At 42.4% G+C, this 18368-nt stretch overlaps 2 protein-coding genes across 5 annotated transcripts in view; one reads left to right on the plus strand and one right to left on the minus strand.

Moving 5' to 3' along the window:
* Nucleotides 1–14734, plus strand: part of PMCH (pro-melanin concentrating hormone) — a 34540-nt gene extending 19806 nt beyond the window's left edge. Inside the window, exons 2-4 of the mRNA XM_044280604.1 lie at nt 8304–8473; nt 8616–8820; nt 14578–14734. Of these exons, the coding sequence (XP_044136539.1) occupies nt 8304–8473; nt 8616–8820; nt 14578–14627 (425 nt within the window). The 3' untranslated portion in view covers nt 14628–14734. The remainder of the gene's footprint in view (nt 1–8303; nt 8474–8615; nt 8821–14577) is intronic.
* A 12-nt stretch (nt 14735–14746) lies between these two features.
* The window catches only part of LOC122928102 (PARP1 binding protein), a 61003-nt gene continuing 57381 nt past the window's right edge, over nt 14747–18368 (minus strand). For 3 of the 4 annotated variants that reach the window (XM_044280600.1, XM_044280601.1, XM_044280599.1), the window contains 3 exons: nt 16541–16622; nt 16117–16291; nt 14747–15167 (listed from right to left, as the gene is read on the minus strand). In XM_044280600.1, the coding sequence (XP_044136535.1) occupies nt 14881–15167; nt 16117–16291; nt 16541–16622 (544 nt within the window). In that variant the 3' untranslated portion in view covers nt 14747–14880. The remainder of the gene's footprint in view (nt 15168–16116; nt 16292–16540; nt 16623–18368) is intronic. The other variant, XM_044280602.1, reaches the window with a different exon arrangement.

Below are 18368 nucleotides of genomic sequence, written 5' to 3' on the forward strand. Positions count from 1 at the left end.
CCGTTGGGGGAAGCCCTGGCGACTAGGTTGCGCAGTGCCACAGCAGCCAATCCGTTCTAGGAACAAATGCCTGAAGAGGGGCACACTTGTGTAGAAATTGTCCACATAAAGATGGTACCCCTTGCCAAATAAGGGTGACACCAAGTCCCAGACTGTCTTCCCACTGCTCCCCAGGTAGTCAGGGCAACCGACCGGCTCCAGGGTCTGATCTTTACCCTCATAGATCCGAAATTTGTGGGTATAGCCTGTGGCCCTTTCACAGAGCTTATACACTTTGACCCCATACCGGGCTTGCTTGGGATGTATTGTTTGAAGCCAAGGCGCCCGGTAAAATGTATAAGGGACTCATCTACGCAGATGTTTTGCTCAGGGGTATACAAATCAGCAAATATCTGGTTGAAGTGGTCTATGAGGGGCTGAATTTTGTGGAGCCAGTCAAAAGCTGAGTGGCCTCTGGGACGGGAGGTGGTGTTATCGCTAAAGTGCAGGAAACGCAGCATGGCCTAAAATCGTGCCCTGGACATGGCAGCAGAGAACATGGGCATGTGATGAATTGGGTTCGTGGACCAATATGACCGCAATTCATGCTTTTTGGTTAGACCCATGTTGAGGAGAAGGCCCAGAAAAAAATTTAATTCGGAAACTTGGACGGGTTTCCACCGGAAAGGCTGGGCATAATAGCTTCCCGGGTTGGCGGCTATAAATTGAGTGGCATACCGATTTGTTTCTGCCACGACTATGTCCAAGAGCTCCGCAGTCAAGAACAGCTAAAAAAATCCCAGGGCCGAACCGATCTGAGCTGTCTCAACCCGAACTCCAGACTGGGCGGTGAAAGGGGGAACAAATGGTGCAGCTGAAGTTGGGGACTGCCAATCAGGGTTTGCCAGCACCTCAGGGAATCTAGGGGGTCTACAGGCCTGTCTGTGCGGTGGCTGCGACGGGGTAACTATTGCACGTGCCACCGTACAAGCTTTAACTGCCCTTCTGGTGCTCGCCACTTCACCATGTTGAACGGCAGTGCTGGTACTAGGTCCAGGGTGGGCTGCGCTGCTGGTGTATGCCTCACCACGTAATCCGACAGCGCCAGCCCCACTCTGCTGCCCTTGAAGCAGATCCTGCGCAACCTGTGGTGTAGCAACACGGGGCCGGGTACGCCTGTTGGTATCAGGGACCTTAACCTCCTCGTCCGAACTTTAGGTCAGACTGCCACTGCTTTCTACAGGTTCATATTCTGACCCGCTGGATTCGTCAGATGAGGGTTCCATTCCTCATCCGACTGGGTCAGAAGCCTGTAGGCCTCTTCAGAAGAATACCCCTTGTTTGACATTTGGACTACTAAATTTAGGGGGTATTCCCTGAGACTACCCAAGAAAAAAAGCAAGCCTGTCTTACAAATGGGAGGCTAGCGAAGTACCGGAGGCCGCTGCGATTGATGAAAAATATCAAAACTGATTTTTTTATCGCCGCAGCGCTTGTACAGTGATTGTGCAGTGATAAAAATAAAATAAAATTTTGTCACTGCGGCGGGGCGGGCGTGGGTGAACGCAAGTGTGGGCGACTGATCAGGCCTGATCGTTTTGGGTAGAGGGCGAGCTAAGGGGACACTAATACTATTATAGATCTGACTGTGATCAGTTTTGATCACTTACAGATACTATAAAAGTACAAATGCTGATTAGCGATACGCTAATCAGCGAATAGGTGACTGCAGTGCGGTGGGCTGGGCGCTAACCGATTGCTAATTACCTAACCAAGGGGCCTAAACTATCCTAAAACCTATCAGTCAATACCAGTGGGAAAAAAAAGTGACAGTTTACACTGATCACTTTTTTCCCTTTCACTAGGTGATTGACAGGGTGATCTGGGGGCTAAGTGTGCTGTTTGGTGTACTCATTGTGAACTGTGCTCCTCTGCTGAGACCAACCGACGAAAAGGACCAGCAGAGAAGCACAGCAGCCATTTACACATTATATTTATAAATATAAAGTGTTAAATGGCCTGTGATTCATTTTTAAAAAAATCATCAGCCTGCCAGCGATGATCATTGGCTGGCAGGCTGATGATGTAACCCCCCTCAAACTTTTGCCGGCCCGCAATGCGCATGCGTGGGGCGGCTGTGAGCGTCATCTCGCGTCTCGCGAGATGACGCGTATATGCGTGACTCTGCCTCACACTGCCGCCTCCAGACCGCGATCCTGCGTTAGGCGGTCCGGAGGTGGTTAAGGATAATCCACCTACCTCTAACTTTCTCATTGGTTCCGATATGGACCATGAACACTGGATCTTCTTCAGCCCCTCCCAGTAATATGTCAACCTGATCCGCGATGTGTCGAACTCGAGCTCCAGGAAGACAACACACTGTTCGAAGATCCCGGTCTTTGTGACAGATTGCCCTATCTGTACCCCTAATAACTGAGTCTCCCACTACCAGTACCTGTCTGACCTGCCCTGCTCTCCTGGTCCCCAGCTTACTGACTGGCAGAGGAAGTGTCCGGCTGCAACAGTGATCTCTCTGAACTGACATCCCCTGCCATCCTTGCAAACTTGTTGGGGTGTGTCAGATCAGGACTAGCCTCCCTGGCATTCTTCCCTCTACCCCGCTTTCTAACTGTTATCCAGCTAGCTACCTCACTTTCCTCAGCCTCCTCGCTACCACCCTCCCTCACATCTACCTCAAAGAGTGCTTGCTCAGTGAGCAGCAAACTCTTTTCCAAATTGTCAACGCCTCTCAGTGTTGAAACTCGCCCGTTTAGATACTCGATGTGCAATTCCAAATGTGCAATTTGCTCACATTTTGAACAAAGATATGAACCCTCAAACGGCTGTTCCAGGACTGCATACATTAGACAGGATGTGCACTGGACTGCGCTGTCAATAATGGAACACATACTAAGTGGGGATTACGCTAGAAAAAAGATAAATACAATATAGTGCAGTGATAAGAAACTGATTTACTGCAGTCCCCCACTAAGGTAATTTAATCTAAAGTCACACACATCAAACACGCGAACGCTCACAAACTACCAAATTACCTTCGCACAGTGTCTTAAATCAAGATGGCCGCGAGGGCCACTGTGCAATCAAATGGATGAGGTGAGCATTTTTTTTACCCTGATTAACCCCTGAAAGTGGTAGCGATGAACGCAGCATCTGAGAGTTTCAATGATGAGGGGCAGCACGATCGCCGTTCCCCATCATCCCACCCGCTACATGCCAAGAAATGTGCTTCATAACCAAGTAATTCGCCTTCCCCAAATTTCTTTGTGAAATTCGGGGAAGCAGCCGAATCGAATTTTCCATAACTTCACTGATCTCTAATAATGATAATAATAAATAAAAAACTATGTTATAATATTATGTTAAACCGCTGTGCGACTCTATGGGCAACCATGCGCAGCACCAGGATACAGGAAATAGAAAGTTTACACTATTTTTCTTATCACTTTTGCTTTTTTCTCTCCTAGGTAATAAAGTGAAACCATTAATTTTAGACAACTGCCATCGCCACCTAGTGCCAAATTGACCCAATTACAGTTGCCTGCTTTTTAACTACTGAAAAAGTAAAATGCAAAAATTGAGAAGCACAGTGCTTTTACAATACCAAGTGCAAGCCATTATTTGATGATGTTGAACACCAACGTGTCATTACATTTTTGAGTAATCTGTATCCTATACAGGATTTAAGAAAAAAAAAATGAAACAATAGGTAAACCTAAGGTATCCCCTTTAAAAGGCACAGTCATAGGACAGCCCTGACCGTGTGTCTGTATTAAATAAAAATCACCCTCAGCCATCAATCCTTTATACTGATGGGAGTTTTCTTTGATTTCTGGGGGGCAATAGTTATACCTACATGATCACCTTGACATGTATATCCTTCTTGGTGTGCCGGGTATTTATCAGTTCGTTATATAGATCATGGAGTAGGACAGGTTAATAAAGGACTCCTAAGTAGGTAACAGATCTACAGTTAACTACTTTTCTACAATAAAAACTTTCATTATGAAAAAAAACTATCTAGCTACACATTGCTTGTGCTCCAATCTCCTCCATTTCAGCCCCCACAGGGCTCATGTGGCCATGTGTCAGGAAGACGGGGACGTCATCTTTCCCCGGGGTTGGAGGGTAAGGCATAGGGTACGAACCTCCCATCAGCGGATCCACAGGCGTCCCAGCCGTTAATGCGCTCATTTAGTCCTCAGCTGTGGACCTTGCTGGAGGAGGTTTCCCAGCCCACACACACACGCCTTCACCTGCTATTGGGCAGCAGGAGAGGAAGCTTCCTGGTCACCTTGGAGACCAGGGGTGGACACACACACCCTCTGGCTATAAAAACCTGATCAGAGCCCTGGCTCAGTGGCTTACAAAAGACAAAAATCCAGCACAGAAAAATTAAATTCCAGCAGTCTTTATTCCAGCGTAAAAACAACAATACAAAGCAGTGGCACTACAACTCCCGGCACCTACCATCAGATCGACATGTTTCGAACCAAAAAGCGGTTTTTAATCATGATCCAAAAGCACCTTGAACTATGGGTATTCTTCTACCTTGCTATCACCAACCAGAGGCAAGAAAAAAAAGAGGGAGGTAGGGGGGAAGGAAAAAAATCCGGAACATCACCCTCACCCTGGCTCAGTGCTGAGTTATTCCACCTCTTAGTGAGACATACTAAGCTCCCTAGGTACCTTCCTTGTTGTTCCTGCCTCGACCTGGGATTTACCTGACTATTTTTGTTAGTGTCCTTGATGCCTTGTATACTGGCTGCTACCCACCAGTGGGTTCCCTCCTTGCTGTTCTCTTTTAAGGCTCATGTGTCAGAGCTTGACACCGTAAGATCTAGGCGCCACGCCTCCAGTCCCCTGGCCAGACAGATTTACCAGCATCTCTTCGAGGACATGATGCAGTGGAATGACGTTGTTCATCCTGTAGTCCTGGCGACAGACAAATAATGTGGCCTCCTCATAGGGCCTGAGCAAACGGCAGGTGTCACGCATGAGCTGCCACTGGCTGACATCGAAGTTACACAGGGAAGTACTCCTGTCCGCTTGGATCATAAAGAAATAGTTTATGGAGGGTGGAATTCCAACGGGTGGAAAAGTCGCATATCAGCCTATGTTGGGGGATGCCGTTCTGCCGCTGCAGCTAAAGGAGGGTGTGCTTTGCGGTGTGGCTGAAGTGGATGCAAAGTTTCCTGGACATTTTTAGGATGTCTTGCAACATTGGCACCCCGGCCATGCTTCACCTTCTGCCCACAGATTCTACATATGGCCATGTTCACCTCCTCCGGCAGCTTACCAAAAAACTGCCACACCGCTGAGTAGGTGATTTTACCCCCAACACTGCATGACTGCTACTGCCTCCATGAACCCGTGGCACCGCTACTACCCGGGCAGTTAGACTGCTGCGAAGCAGGTGGTCTACCCCGGGCACGTTTGGCTACCAACCTCCCACTGCAGCCACCCTACTGACTCCCGGCCATGCTAGAGACTTGCTCGCTCCACTGCTGCCTCACGGGCAAGCTGCCACCCTCTTCTCCCGATGAGGATGAAACCCCTAATTCACCCAGCTACTAAGTGTGATAAGCTACATGATCATCATCGAGTACTGTCTGCATGTCACTGATGTCCTCCTCAACGGTCTCTGGGTCAGGAGTCTCACTGCTTGCAACACCAGCTCGAACGCCACTCTCCTCATCACTACTTGCCCACCTAGCGGAGGAAGCGGCGGGTGTGTCCTCCACATCTTGGCTGGCCAGTAGCTGCTGACTGTCTTCTAGTAGCTCATCCTTTCTGTATGGTGGGGCTGAGCCCACAGCATATAATACTTCTCTGGCTGAGTAACAGAAAAGGACAGAGGCAGGTTGAGGACAGGTGAGGGCACAGGGCATGCTCCCGGGCCATGCCAACTAAGGGTTGTGTCTGACGAACACACCGACTCTTGGCTGGGGATGTGTGATGTCACTTGGGACGAAGTGGATGACCGAGTCAACCATAAAAGAACCGCTGGGTTGCTGATCAAGACACGACCGCTAGATGACACCGGAAGCTCAGGCTTCTTGCTGCGACTCCTGCTGCCACGCCCCCTTACTCTGCTGTGACCTGTACCGGCACCAGAAACATTTAGGCCTCTGCCACTCCCCTGTGTAGGGCCTGGCACTTCTCTGTCGAACATACTGTTAGATCAGATAAATAAATAAAAGGAAATTAAAACACCCCAAAAAAGTTTAATTTTCTCACTTCGGCAAATACTTTTTTTGTGCCACTTATACACACAAAAAAAGGGGTTTTGAACATATTACTGCACCGCTGAATGGCTAATATACTTTTCTTTTGCCACTAATACACGACAAAAAGGGCTTTAGAACATACAGGTGAAACTCTAAAAATTAGAATATCGTGCAAAGTTCATTTATTTCAGTAATGCAACTTAAAAGGTGAAACTAACAGATGAGAGACTCATTACATGCAAAGCGAGATATTTCAATCCTTTATTTGTTATAATTTGGATGATTATGGCTTACAGTTTATGAAAACCCCAAAGTCACAATCTCAGGTCCCCTTTGCTCAGGGGGTATGGATTATTAGCTGACTAGAGGGTGACACTTTGAGCCTAGAATATTGAACCTTTCCACAATATTCAAATTTTAAGTTGCATTAATGCAATTCCTTTTAATTTGCATTACTGAAATAAATGAACTTTTGCACGATATTGTAATTTTTCGAATTTCACCTGTATAACTGCACCGCTAAACGCCATTTTTTTTTCTGCCACAAATACATACAAAAAAGGGCTGTACTTTTCACACTTCACCACACAACAGCTAATAAGCCCTTTTTCCCACTAATACAAGCCAAAAAATGATAGAAATATTTCCTTGTAATAACCCCTGTATCAAACAACAAGAAGAACGGTTTGCTAGAATTACAGAGCTGTATAATGGCAATTTGGATCCCCAGTCAGTGCAGCAAGGTGTAATAGGATTGTTCCTGTTACCCAGGCTGTAACCTCCTCTACTAAACCCTGTTCAACATAAATGCTGTGGAATGATTCCTCCCTATCCTTTCCCTACACCTTGAAAATCGTTTTTTTTAGCACAATAAAGTTTTTTCTAGCACTGTCCCTAGCGCCTGCTGATGTCTCTCCCTGCACTAAGTAGACTGGTGAATGGCTAAATCCAAGATGGCTAAAGCTATTTATATGGCTGACATCACAGGGCTGGCTGCATGCATGGCATTGTGGGTGATCCCGCATTCCCAGAGTTCCTTGCTCCATGTCCTAACACATGCAGCAGCCATTTTAGGAAAAAATGCAACTCGTTACCACAAAGCGTGAGGAAATTTGGATCGAATTCCACTTCGTCAACCTCGATTTGCCCATCTCTAGTTGTTACCAGTTGGGAGTGTGTTTCTGCACAGTTTCACACTGCCAGAACTGATTGGATAGTGTCAGACTGTACAGGGACACACTCAATTAGTACCACCCATCTGGACCTTCATTGCAGACTGTTAACAATTTATTCATAACTTCTAAAAGGAATATTTAAAGAAATGAAAACATAAAATCATAAGAATAAATGCTCCAGAATTGCTATAAACACGGGGAATGCAAGTAGTTACTAAAACATACACTTCAAGAGTGACAGTTCCTCTTTACATTCAACAAACAGTACATTTGATCAGTTTAGTGTGTGAGACATTTTAGAGATCTAATACAGGCTCGTATATTGAGAATCACCAGTAGACCTGTAGAAACACATCACCTTGTGAACCCATTTCTATTCACCTTTTTGTCTTCATTATACTTTATTGTAGGTGTGCATTTTTCCATCTCTTTCCTGTAGCCTTTTTCTCTCAGGGTGCCCCCTTGAGTCTAATTAGACCAGGATCTACCGAATAAGACATACAAAGGGGGAGAACGTTTCTTGAAATAAGGCTAAAGTATGACTTACTTAATCCTAATGCGACATTCTTTCACTGAATAGATAGCACCCTGCAGTTAGGAAGATCTTTTTATGAATTGGCAATGCTCTTCACTGGATTAAAATGTAAATCAATTATTTGAGAGCTTTTGCTAGCCATTCAGCAATGTAATAGGTTGCTGAAAAGTAGAATCACAAAGAGGTGACAAGTCTTTTTTCAGATGCTAATGATGTTGTCGAGCATATATAAGAAGCAAGAAACTCCACCACATCATTATCAGAATTTTTTTTTATTTTAGATCTGCCACAGGCCTTGTAAAAGAATGGTAAGAATGATTAGCTTAGGCTATCCACTCATAATATCTTTATCCATTCTATCCCAAGGCTTCCTGTTTTCCTTGTCAAAGTCTGTTCGAAAAGCAGAGAATGACGTCTTACTAGATACAATTGCTCTAAGGAAAGCTTTTAGGAATGGAGACACAATATACAAATCCTCAACTAACCCGCAGGACCAGTACTCTATGGATGAAGGCGAGGAAGAACGAAGCATAAAGGTAAAACAAACTATAGATTTCATTCACTAGCATATAACAACATACCAGGCTCTGAAGTCAAGAATAGGATTTTTGTAATACTACAATAATTATTATCTTGTTGCTCCAGCATCACTATTATTCCAAAATGTGTTTTTTCTAGAGTGTAGGGTCCGAAAACAGTTACTTCAGTCATGATGTTAACCCATTAAATGTCGGCGTGAAACAGATTCCATATTCATCACTTAAGAGTGCACCTCAAAATTCTGAGAATGGAGATGAGAATGTTGAGCTAACGCATGAAAGAAGAGATATCGGGGAAGAAGAAAATGCAGCAAAGTTCCCAATTGGCAGAAGAGACTTTGATAGTAAGTATTCATTTACAGACATCTTCATATACCATTAAAATGATTAAGGGAGGGGGTTTCAATTACTATATAATGTCGTTTTATATTTTTCTCTATATTTTTTTTTTTTAATATACTTTAAAGAGCATCTCTCAGCATGTTAAACCCTATTAGACCAGACAAACTGCCTGATTTTTTTTTTTTTTCGGGGGGGTAATCTTGCTAATTTAAATCTTTATCTCTGCTGCAGTTCACCCTAGGGACATCGTTTTTTTAAAAAAATATTTCTGCAAATTAGTGATTTTGAGCACCAAGGGGCTGTCCTGAGCCGAGCAAACTGAGCACTTGCACAATGGAGTTGCTGCGTTTCCCAGGCTCAGGAAACCACATCAGATCCACTGCACAAGTGATGAGTCACTGAGCCAACTCAGTGCAGGTGCAAGAACACAGGGGAATGGGGAGTGCACAGAGCACAGGGGCATTGTGTTATCAGTGCACCAAGGGCTCAGGCCAGCCCCTTGGTGTTTGGAATTTGCTTATTTGAATAAATATATATTTAAAAAAAATCTCCCTGCTGTAGTTCACGCTAGAGACAAGATGAAGGTATAACTTTATTCAGTGTGATCACCCTTACCAGGCACTATGCCTGGTTTAATAGGGTTGGTCAGCTGACAGAGGCTCTTTAAAGAGGACCTGTCGCCACAAAATGCAATGCAAACTGAAAGCCCCATGTTATAGAGCAGGAGGAGCTGAGCAGATTATTAAATATTTTTACGGGAAAAGATTTATTAAAACCTGTAATTTATCTTTGCTTTTTTCACCTCCAAGTACACAGAGGAGGCAGTTTCCATCACTGATAACATAGCCCCTCCTGTGCCGATGGCTTTTCACAGGGTTGCAAAAAAGAAAAGATATAAAATGTATAAAATTACAGGATTTACTGAATATTTTCCCACAAAACCATACATCAATCTGCTCGGCTTCTCCTGCTCTGTAGCATGGGGCTTTCAGATCGTATTGCATTTTATGGTGACAGGTCTTCTTTAAAGCCTCAGTTTAATATTTCTGCTTCTAGTCATGCAATAGGAGCCTTTCTTATTTATCTGACCTGGTTCTGTGACCACAACACACACAAAGGGTTCATTATAGTTAGAGTAATTAGCCATGCACCTTCACATGACCAGGACATTTTTCATCCTCTGGAAGTAATTAAAGTTACCATTTAACAATTGGTGCCAAGATATAAACTTACCCTTTACCCTGTAAATCTGATTGTTGAGGGTCTGACCACTGGGACCCCCACTGACTACAAGAACTGGGGTCTCATGCACCAACATGAATATAGAGCAGTTGGCCGAGCCTGCAAGCTGGCACTCCAGTCATTCCCTATGGGACTGCCAGAGAGCAATTTTTTATATATACAGGTCCTTCTAAAAAAATTTGCATAGTTCATTATTTTCGGTAATGTACTGATAAACATTAGACTTTCATATATTTTAGATTCATTACACACCAACTGAAGTAGTTCAAGCCTTTTATTGTTTTAATATTGATGATTTTGGCATACAGCTCATGAAAACCCAAATCTCCCATCTCAAAAAATTAGCATATTTCATCCGACCAATAAAAGAAAAGTGTTTTTAATACAAAAAAAGTCAACCTTCAAATAATTATGTTCAGTTATGCACTCAATACTTGGTCGGGAATCCTTTTGCAGAAATGACTGCTTCAATGCGGCGTGGCATGGAGGCAATCAGCCTGTGGCACTGCTGAGGTGTTATGGAGGCCCAGGATGCTTCGATAGCGGCCTTAAGCTCATCCAGAGTGTTGGGTCTTGCGTCTCTCAACTTTCTCTTCCCAATATCCCACAGATTCTCTATGGGGTTCAGGTCAGGAGAGTTGGCAGGCCAATTGAGCACAGTAATACCATGGTCAGGAAACCATTCACCAGTGGTTTTGGCGCTGTGAGCAGGTGCCAGGTCGTGCTGAAAAATGAAATCTTCATCTCCATAAAGCTTTTCAGCAGATGGAAGCATGAAGTGCTCAAAAATCTCCTGATAGCTAGCTGCATTGACCCTGCCCTTGATAAAACACAGTGGACCAACACCAGCAGCTGACATGGCACCCCAGACCATCACTGACTGAGGGTACTTGACACTGGACTTCAGGCATTTTGGCATTTCCCTCTCCCCAGTCTTCCTCCAGACTCTGGCACCTTGATTTCCAAATGACATGCAACAGTCCAGTGCTGCTTCTCTGTAGCCCAGGTCAGGCGCTTCTGCCGCTGTTTCTGGTTCAAAAGTGGCTTGACCTGGGGAATGCGGCACCTGTAGCCCATTTCCTGCACACGCCTGTACACGGTGGCTCTGGATGTTTCTACTCCAGACTCAGTCCACTGCTTCCGCAGCTCCCCCAAGGTCTGGAATCGGTCCTTCTCCACAATCTTCCTCAGGGTCCGGTCACCTCTTCTCGTTGTGCAGCGTTTTCTGCCACTTTTTCCTTCCCACAGACTTCACACTGAGGTGCTTTGATACAGCACTCTGGGAACAGCCTATTCGTTCAGAAATTTCTTTCTGTGTCTTACCCTCTTGCTTGAGGGTGTCAATGATGGCCTTCTGGACAGCAGTCAGGTCGGCAGTCTTACCCATGATTGCGGTTTGGAGTAATAAACCAGGCTGGGTGTTTTTAAAAGCCTCAGGAATCTTTTGCAGGTGTTTAGAGTTAATTAGTTGATTCAGATGATTAGGTTAATAGCTCGTTTAGAGAACCTTTTCATGATATGCTAATTTTTTTAGATAGGAATTTTGGGTTTTCATGAGCTGTATGCCAAAATCATCAATATTAAAACAATAAAAGGCTTGAACTACTCCAGTTGGTGTGTAATGAATCTAAAATATATAAAAGTCTAATGTTTATCAGTACATTACAGAAAAGAATGAACTTTATCACAATATGCTAATTTTTTTTAGAAGGATATAGAGATAGATATATATGAAACTACCTTGCTGGCAGATCTGATACACTGAAGATTTTACACTTCATGGGCACCTGAATAATGCAGCGTGCCTGTACAACTAAAAACACAGCTAAAAAAAAAAAATAAAAAAATAAAACATTTTGCATCATGTAAAAATTGTGCAGTGTAAATGTGTGATTGATAGATATATATAATATCTCTCTATCTATATCTAATATATTTTGTGTCTTTTTACATACGACTTTTTAAAAAGTCATATGCAAGCGTCTTTTACGCCAGCCTTACCACTTTTCCCAAAGGGGGGGTGTCTCAAGGGCAGGAAGGGGGCAAGGCCAGCCACCTCAACAAGTTTCTTCATTTAGCCCAGTTTTCTGGCACAAATAAAGCTGGAAGTCTATGGTGGCTGTGGTGGATTTCTGCTTAGGGGCATAGACTGCCTGAGGATATGCTTAATTTATGACGAGGCCTGTGCCTCATCATAAAGGTGCATTCTTTGGAAGTGCAGGGGATATCAAGACAGCACCGGACAGCAATGTAGCAGGTGATTGTTGGGAGGGAAGCATTCCTTCCCGGCAATCGCCTGCTGGTTAGTGGAGGAGACAGTTGCTATTACATGCAGCGATGCTCCTCAGTATTGCTAATGCCATTGCTAGTCCTCATACTGAATCACTGTTTGCCGGCAGCAAATTGTGATTAGGCAGCACGATCTGCCGCTGGCAAACAATTAAGTCAGTGTAAAAATCTGGACTGCCCGATGAACGAATATTTGCTCGTTCATCGGGTAACCGGTGGCAGTATTACACGGACAGATCATCACTAACAAGCATTACTATGAACGCTTGTTAGCTATGATCTGCCAGTCTAATACAACCCTAAAGTATTATTGTCTGTAAGTGTAAAACTACAGACAATGCCTACATAATAGTAACCATAGTAACCCATTGGTCAAACCACTTAGATACAAAAGTCACTGTAAAACGCATACAAGGGGAGATTTATCAAAACCGGTGTAAAGGAAAAACCGCTTATATGCCGATAGCAACCAATCAGATTCCACCTTTTTTGCAGAGGAGCTCTGAAAATTGAAATCTCATTGGTTCCTATGGGCAACTAAGCCAGTTTTCCTTTACACCAGTTTGAAAATTCTCCCGCCTAGGGTTTACATTTTGAGATCAGAGTTCTCCATCCCCTGTTGCTAGTCACAGCCAGGCCTGGACAGAACAGACTGACACACAATAAAGGATGCGCCCAAGTGATCAAAAGGACGTACATGTATGCCATTGTGAACCAACTAGTTGCCACAGGTTAGGAAGCCAGTGCGGAATAGGAGTTTGCGGTAGACGAACATTTAAAGCTGGCCATGAAACATGAAAAATGTTAAGTGAACCCAACATTTTTTGTACAGGGTTTTTTGTACGGGATGTCTGTCAGTCAACAAAAAGATCAGGCGTTTGGGTTTCAAGAACGCTGTACTTTCGTTCCTAGATAGATAATTGAGGCCACCAGAAGTATTTTGCCAATAGCCATCTAAAGTGTGTGGCAAGCGTCATACTGAAATTTTACAAGTGCCCATTTACTTTGCATACAATTCCTTAAAGGGGTTATCCGCTTTCAAGAAACAGCCTGACAACTCTTGAGATCCACCTGCCATAAATAAGTGGCCTGTGTAGAGGCCATGCCATAGTACTGCGGCACTGCTCCTGTTCACTTGAATAAGAGCCGAGCTTTAGTATTCCAGCACAGTCATTACACAATGAATGAAGTCTTTCGTTTCCAGCACCAGACAAAAACAGCTAATTTGGTGGGGGTGCCTGGTGTCAGAGCCCCACTGATCTGAAGAGTGGGAAAACCCTTTAATGTACTGCATGCATCAATTTAATGAGAATTGATTATGTAGAAGAAATAAGATTTCAAATCTGATGCAATTGTGATTTGACAACTGTCTTAATACACCATTATAGGGGTATTCTGACAAAAGTAACAAGGAATTTTTATTTGATATTAGGAAAATGAGAAACCAATATTTAACCTGTTAAGGATACAGCTTAGTTTGGTACTTAAGGGGCTGTGTCATCTCATACAAATGGTAGCATATCACTAGGATAAGCCAAAGTCAGATAGGAAAGGATTCCAGAGGCCCCCCATCCCTCTCAAAGTGAATGAGAGTGCCGCATGCATGTGCTCTTCATTCTCTTATGAGAGTTCTGCACTAAGCTATTCCTGCACACCCACAAAACCGAATGGAAAGAACACCACACATGCCCTACCACCTCCCCATTCACCTCTACGAGACTGCCAGAAATAACAGAGCAAGCCCTCTTCTGTTTTTGGAACTCCCAGAGAAGCGAATTCAGGATGGCCACGCTTTCACAGATGCAACGGTAATTTGACCTGCATGAAAATAAGTGCTGACATGGGAAGATCTGAGTGAGCATGGCAGGAGCGAAGGAGTTGTACGATTCCCTCAACAGATCTGCCCATGCTAGTGTGTCAGCCCAAAAGTCCTCCCCCCCCCCCCCCCAAGAGGGGAGCAACTTTTTTTTTTTACTACCACAACATACGGTACTACTATGGCACTGAATCTTAAGGGATAAACCCCTGTGAGCAGTTCCCCATTTCCAGTGTAGTGGTGATCATGTAGTACTTTGCTCACATGGAGAATGGCTGTGCACGCACCACCACTGTATTCCTGGTATCAAGGGGGTTTAACTGCAGGGAACTGATATTTATGATCTACCATACCATGTATCTTCTGTAAAGAAAAGAGAAAATTAAGCTAATAAGTAATTGGTTCTTTCTAGTGCTCCGATGCATGCTGGGAAGAGTTTATCGACCTTGCTGGCAGATCTGAAGATTTTACAAGTCGTGGTCACCTGAATGATGCAGAGTGCCTGGACAACTAAAAACACGGCTAAAAACATACATTTTGCATTATGTATTAATGTAAATAAAAATTGTGCAATGTAAACGTTGTCAAATTTATTTAAAATAACTAAAAAGGGAAACCAAAGAAGCAAATAAATAACATCCAATAACCACGGCTTATATAAAACATCATATTTCTAAGTTACAGAACAGAATTTATACAGAATTTTCAACAGAAACTACAAACGGAAAAAGCTGGTAAGCTTAGCTTGACCAACTATCTGTTTTTTTGCTGCAGATTTGCTGTTCTTTCTAGCTGTGCTTGCCTTCTCCTTTGGTTTAGTTGACAGCAATGTTCTCTTTTGTGGGTGTTCATTGTCAAGGACCTGTTGATTTTCACCATCATCAAACTGCTTTCTTTTTGTACTTTTCCGTACAGGGTCCTTACTGGACTTTGATTTCCCAACAGTGAGGTCCCGATTTCCTGAATTTACCTCTAATCCAGTTTTTACTTTTAACACATCACCTAAAATAGACAATAAGCACATTAAAACGCTTTAGTTTTACAGTTGTCATTGAAAATGCACTTTTTTTTTATGAACCCCCACTATGCATTCATGTTTACAGAGGCTTTACCATTCTGCATTTGAAGCAATAGGAGGGAACTAGAGGGCTCCCATTTGCACAAGGATGTAGGATTTCCCATTACTAACTAGGGCTTTGCAATAGATAAAAATCGATTATTTTAAATTTAAGGATGCCTATAGATTTCTCAGGGTTATTTTCTGGCATTAATGCTTTTATTTTTCTGTTGATGTAGCCATATAAGAGCTTGTATTATTGCAGGACAAGTTGCATTTTAGCGACACCATTCAGGGGTACAAATAACATAAAAAATTTAGTTCACGGTGCAGCAGAACTAGAGTGTTACTGTTATGCTATCGGTCAAAACTATCACTACGATACATTTTTATAGTTCCATCTAAATATTTGGTATGTTTTTTTTTTGCCCACTAGTACATCTTAGGCAAAAACAATAATTTAGGTCAATACATTCCAAGAACCAAAAATGTACATTTACAGGCTTGTTTCTTGCAGGAGAAAAAAAAATGAAGTTTGCCTAGGTACCATTGTGTGGTACATGGGACTTATTAACATTGAGTTTTTCTTTGGGGAGTGGGGCGTTATATTTCTATGACCACCAGCATCACCAGACGCTAAAAGGGCAAATTAATTCAATTAAGTCACCCTTCTCTAAAACTAAACATACTTCAGAAAATGCATGTTATACATTAAAACAAAACCATAATAATGCTAAGAATGAGTTTCCGGTTCAAAACCAGGTTATGAAATACAGCACACAGTAAACTTCCAATTCAAGCTCTAACACCGGTTCGACATTCTAAGAGCTAGAATCCAAACTATCATTTAAAAAAAACAAAAAACTAAGAGTAAAGGAGTAAGACAGCACAAACCGTTACCAGTTGGTACATCATCCTCATCAAAGCATAGTACTGGAACAATCTTTGGTCCTGGGTGAATACAGCTTGGAACTTGACTCATACTAGGGAAAGCAAATGGCTTGATTTGGGTTGCAGCATCATCTTTATAAGTGCATGAGAACTGAGATTTAATCAGATTTTGCTTCAGCTGAAAAAAAAAAAAGTTAAAGTTAAAAAAGTTTACACATCTTATATGATCAATCTAATATCTATAAAACACAGAATTGTTAATTTTAACATCTGACCATGGTTTGCTCACAGTGATTTGCATTTAGATTAAGTGAAAAGACAATGCAAAAATGCATTCTAAAACAAAGATCAAAGACCATATGTAATACAAATGTATTTTATAAAAAAAATTTTTTTATAAAATAGTCAAACTTTAATCCTAAATTACCTTGGGTTTGTTTTTGTCCACGCACTTCTGAACACGTTGGTTTAAAGGTTTGGGAGATGATCCGCTATGCTGTTCAGGAGATCTTAGGGAAGAAATGGAAATAATAAAATAAAAATTAATAATAAAAAATAAGATTATTAGATTATAAATTATAGTAATCTCTATCTCTCACACACGAAAAATACAATGCAACAGCACTCTGCAAACCGAATAGAGTACATGTCATAGTGTTAATCCTATGCTTATTTAGCAAATTTGAGACTCTTATGCAAATGTATTTTGTACAAAATTTGGGCCAGTCTATGAAGCGCCAAGGCGATCTCCGTAAAATGGGAACCCAACACTAAATGCTACCTGTAATGAGCCCTCACGGCCACTATAAATTTCATGGAGTGTCGGATATATTTATACGTGGCAGATTTGTTGGAGGGATTTCTTCAACTATTCTGTTCATATGAATCAGGTTTGAAGAAATAAATGTGAAGGCTGCATAAACAATCCCATTCACATATATGGACCTTTTCAGCTTAAACCACCAACTTTTCATAAAATCAATAGTACAAGTAAACAATGCTTTTCTCTTTAACCACCTCAGCTCCCCTAGCTTAAACACCCTTAATGACCAGACCACTTTTTACAATTCTGCACTACACTACTTTCACCGTTTATCGCTCGGTCATGCAACTTACCACCCAAATGAATTTTACCTCCTTTTCTTCTCACTAATAGAGCTTTAATTTGGTGGTATTTCATTGCTGCTGACATTTTTACATTTTTTTTTGTTAATCGAAAGTTAACGAAATTTTAGCAAAAAAAAAAAAAGAAGACATTTTTCACTTTCAGTTGTAATTTTTTTAAAATAAAAAAAGACATCCATATATAAATTTTTCACTAAATTCATTGTTCTACATGTCTGATAAGAAAAAAAAAAAAAATTATATGTTTGGGTAAAAGTTATAGCGTTTACAAACTATGGTACAAAAATGTGAATTTCCGCTTTTTGAAGCAGCTCTGACTTTCTGAGCACCTGTCATGTTTCCTGAGGTTCTACAATGCCCAGACAGTAGAAAAACCCCACAAATGACCCCATTTCGGAAAGTAGACACCCTCTAATTTTGCCCACCTAGGCTGCAAAAAAAGGTGTCACACATCTGGTATCGCCGTACTCAGGAGAAGTTGGGGAATGTGTTTTGGGGTGTCATTTTACATATACCCATGCTGGGTGAGAGAAATATCTCGGAAAAAGACAACTTTTCCCATTTTGTTATACAAAGTTGGCATTTGACCAATATATTTATCTCACCCAGCATGGGTATATGTAGAATGACACCCCAAAACACGTTCCCCAACTTCTCCTGAGTACGGCGATACCACATGTGCGACACTTTTTTGCAGCCTAGATGCGCAAAGGTGCCCAAATTCCTTTTAGGAGGGCATTTTTAGACATTTGGATCCCAGACTTCTTCTCACACTTTAGGGCCCCTAAAAAGCCAGGGCAGTATAAATACCCCACATGTGACCCCATTTTGGAAAAAAAGACACCCCAAGGTATTCAATGAGGGGCATGGCAAGTATAGAATTATATTTTTTTTGGCACAAGTTAGCGGAAATTAATTTATTTTTTGTTTTTTTTCCCCTCACAAAGTCTCACTTTCCGCTAACTTGGGACAAAAATTTCAAACTTTCATGGACTCAATATGCCCTTCAGCGAATACCTTGGGGTGTCTTCTTTCCAAAATAGTGGCATTTGAGGGTCTCCACAATCATTACATGTATGGCCAGCATTAGGAGTTTCTGCTATTCTTCTTATATTGAGCATACAGGTAAT

This window comes from Bufo gargarizans, chromosome 2 (assembly GCF_014858855.1).
Source record: "Bufo gargarizans isolate SCDJY-AF-19 chromosome 2, ASM1485885v1, whole genome shotgun sequence".
NCBI classification, from domain to species: domain Eukaryota; kingdom Metazoa; phylum Chordata; class Amphibia; order Anura; family Bufonidae; genus Bufo; species Bufo gargarizans.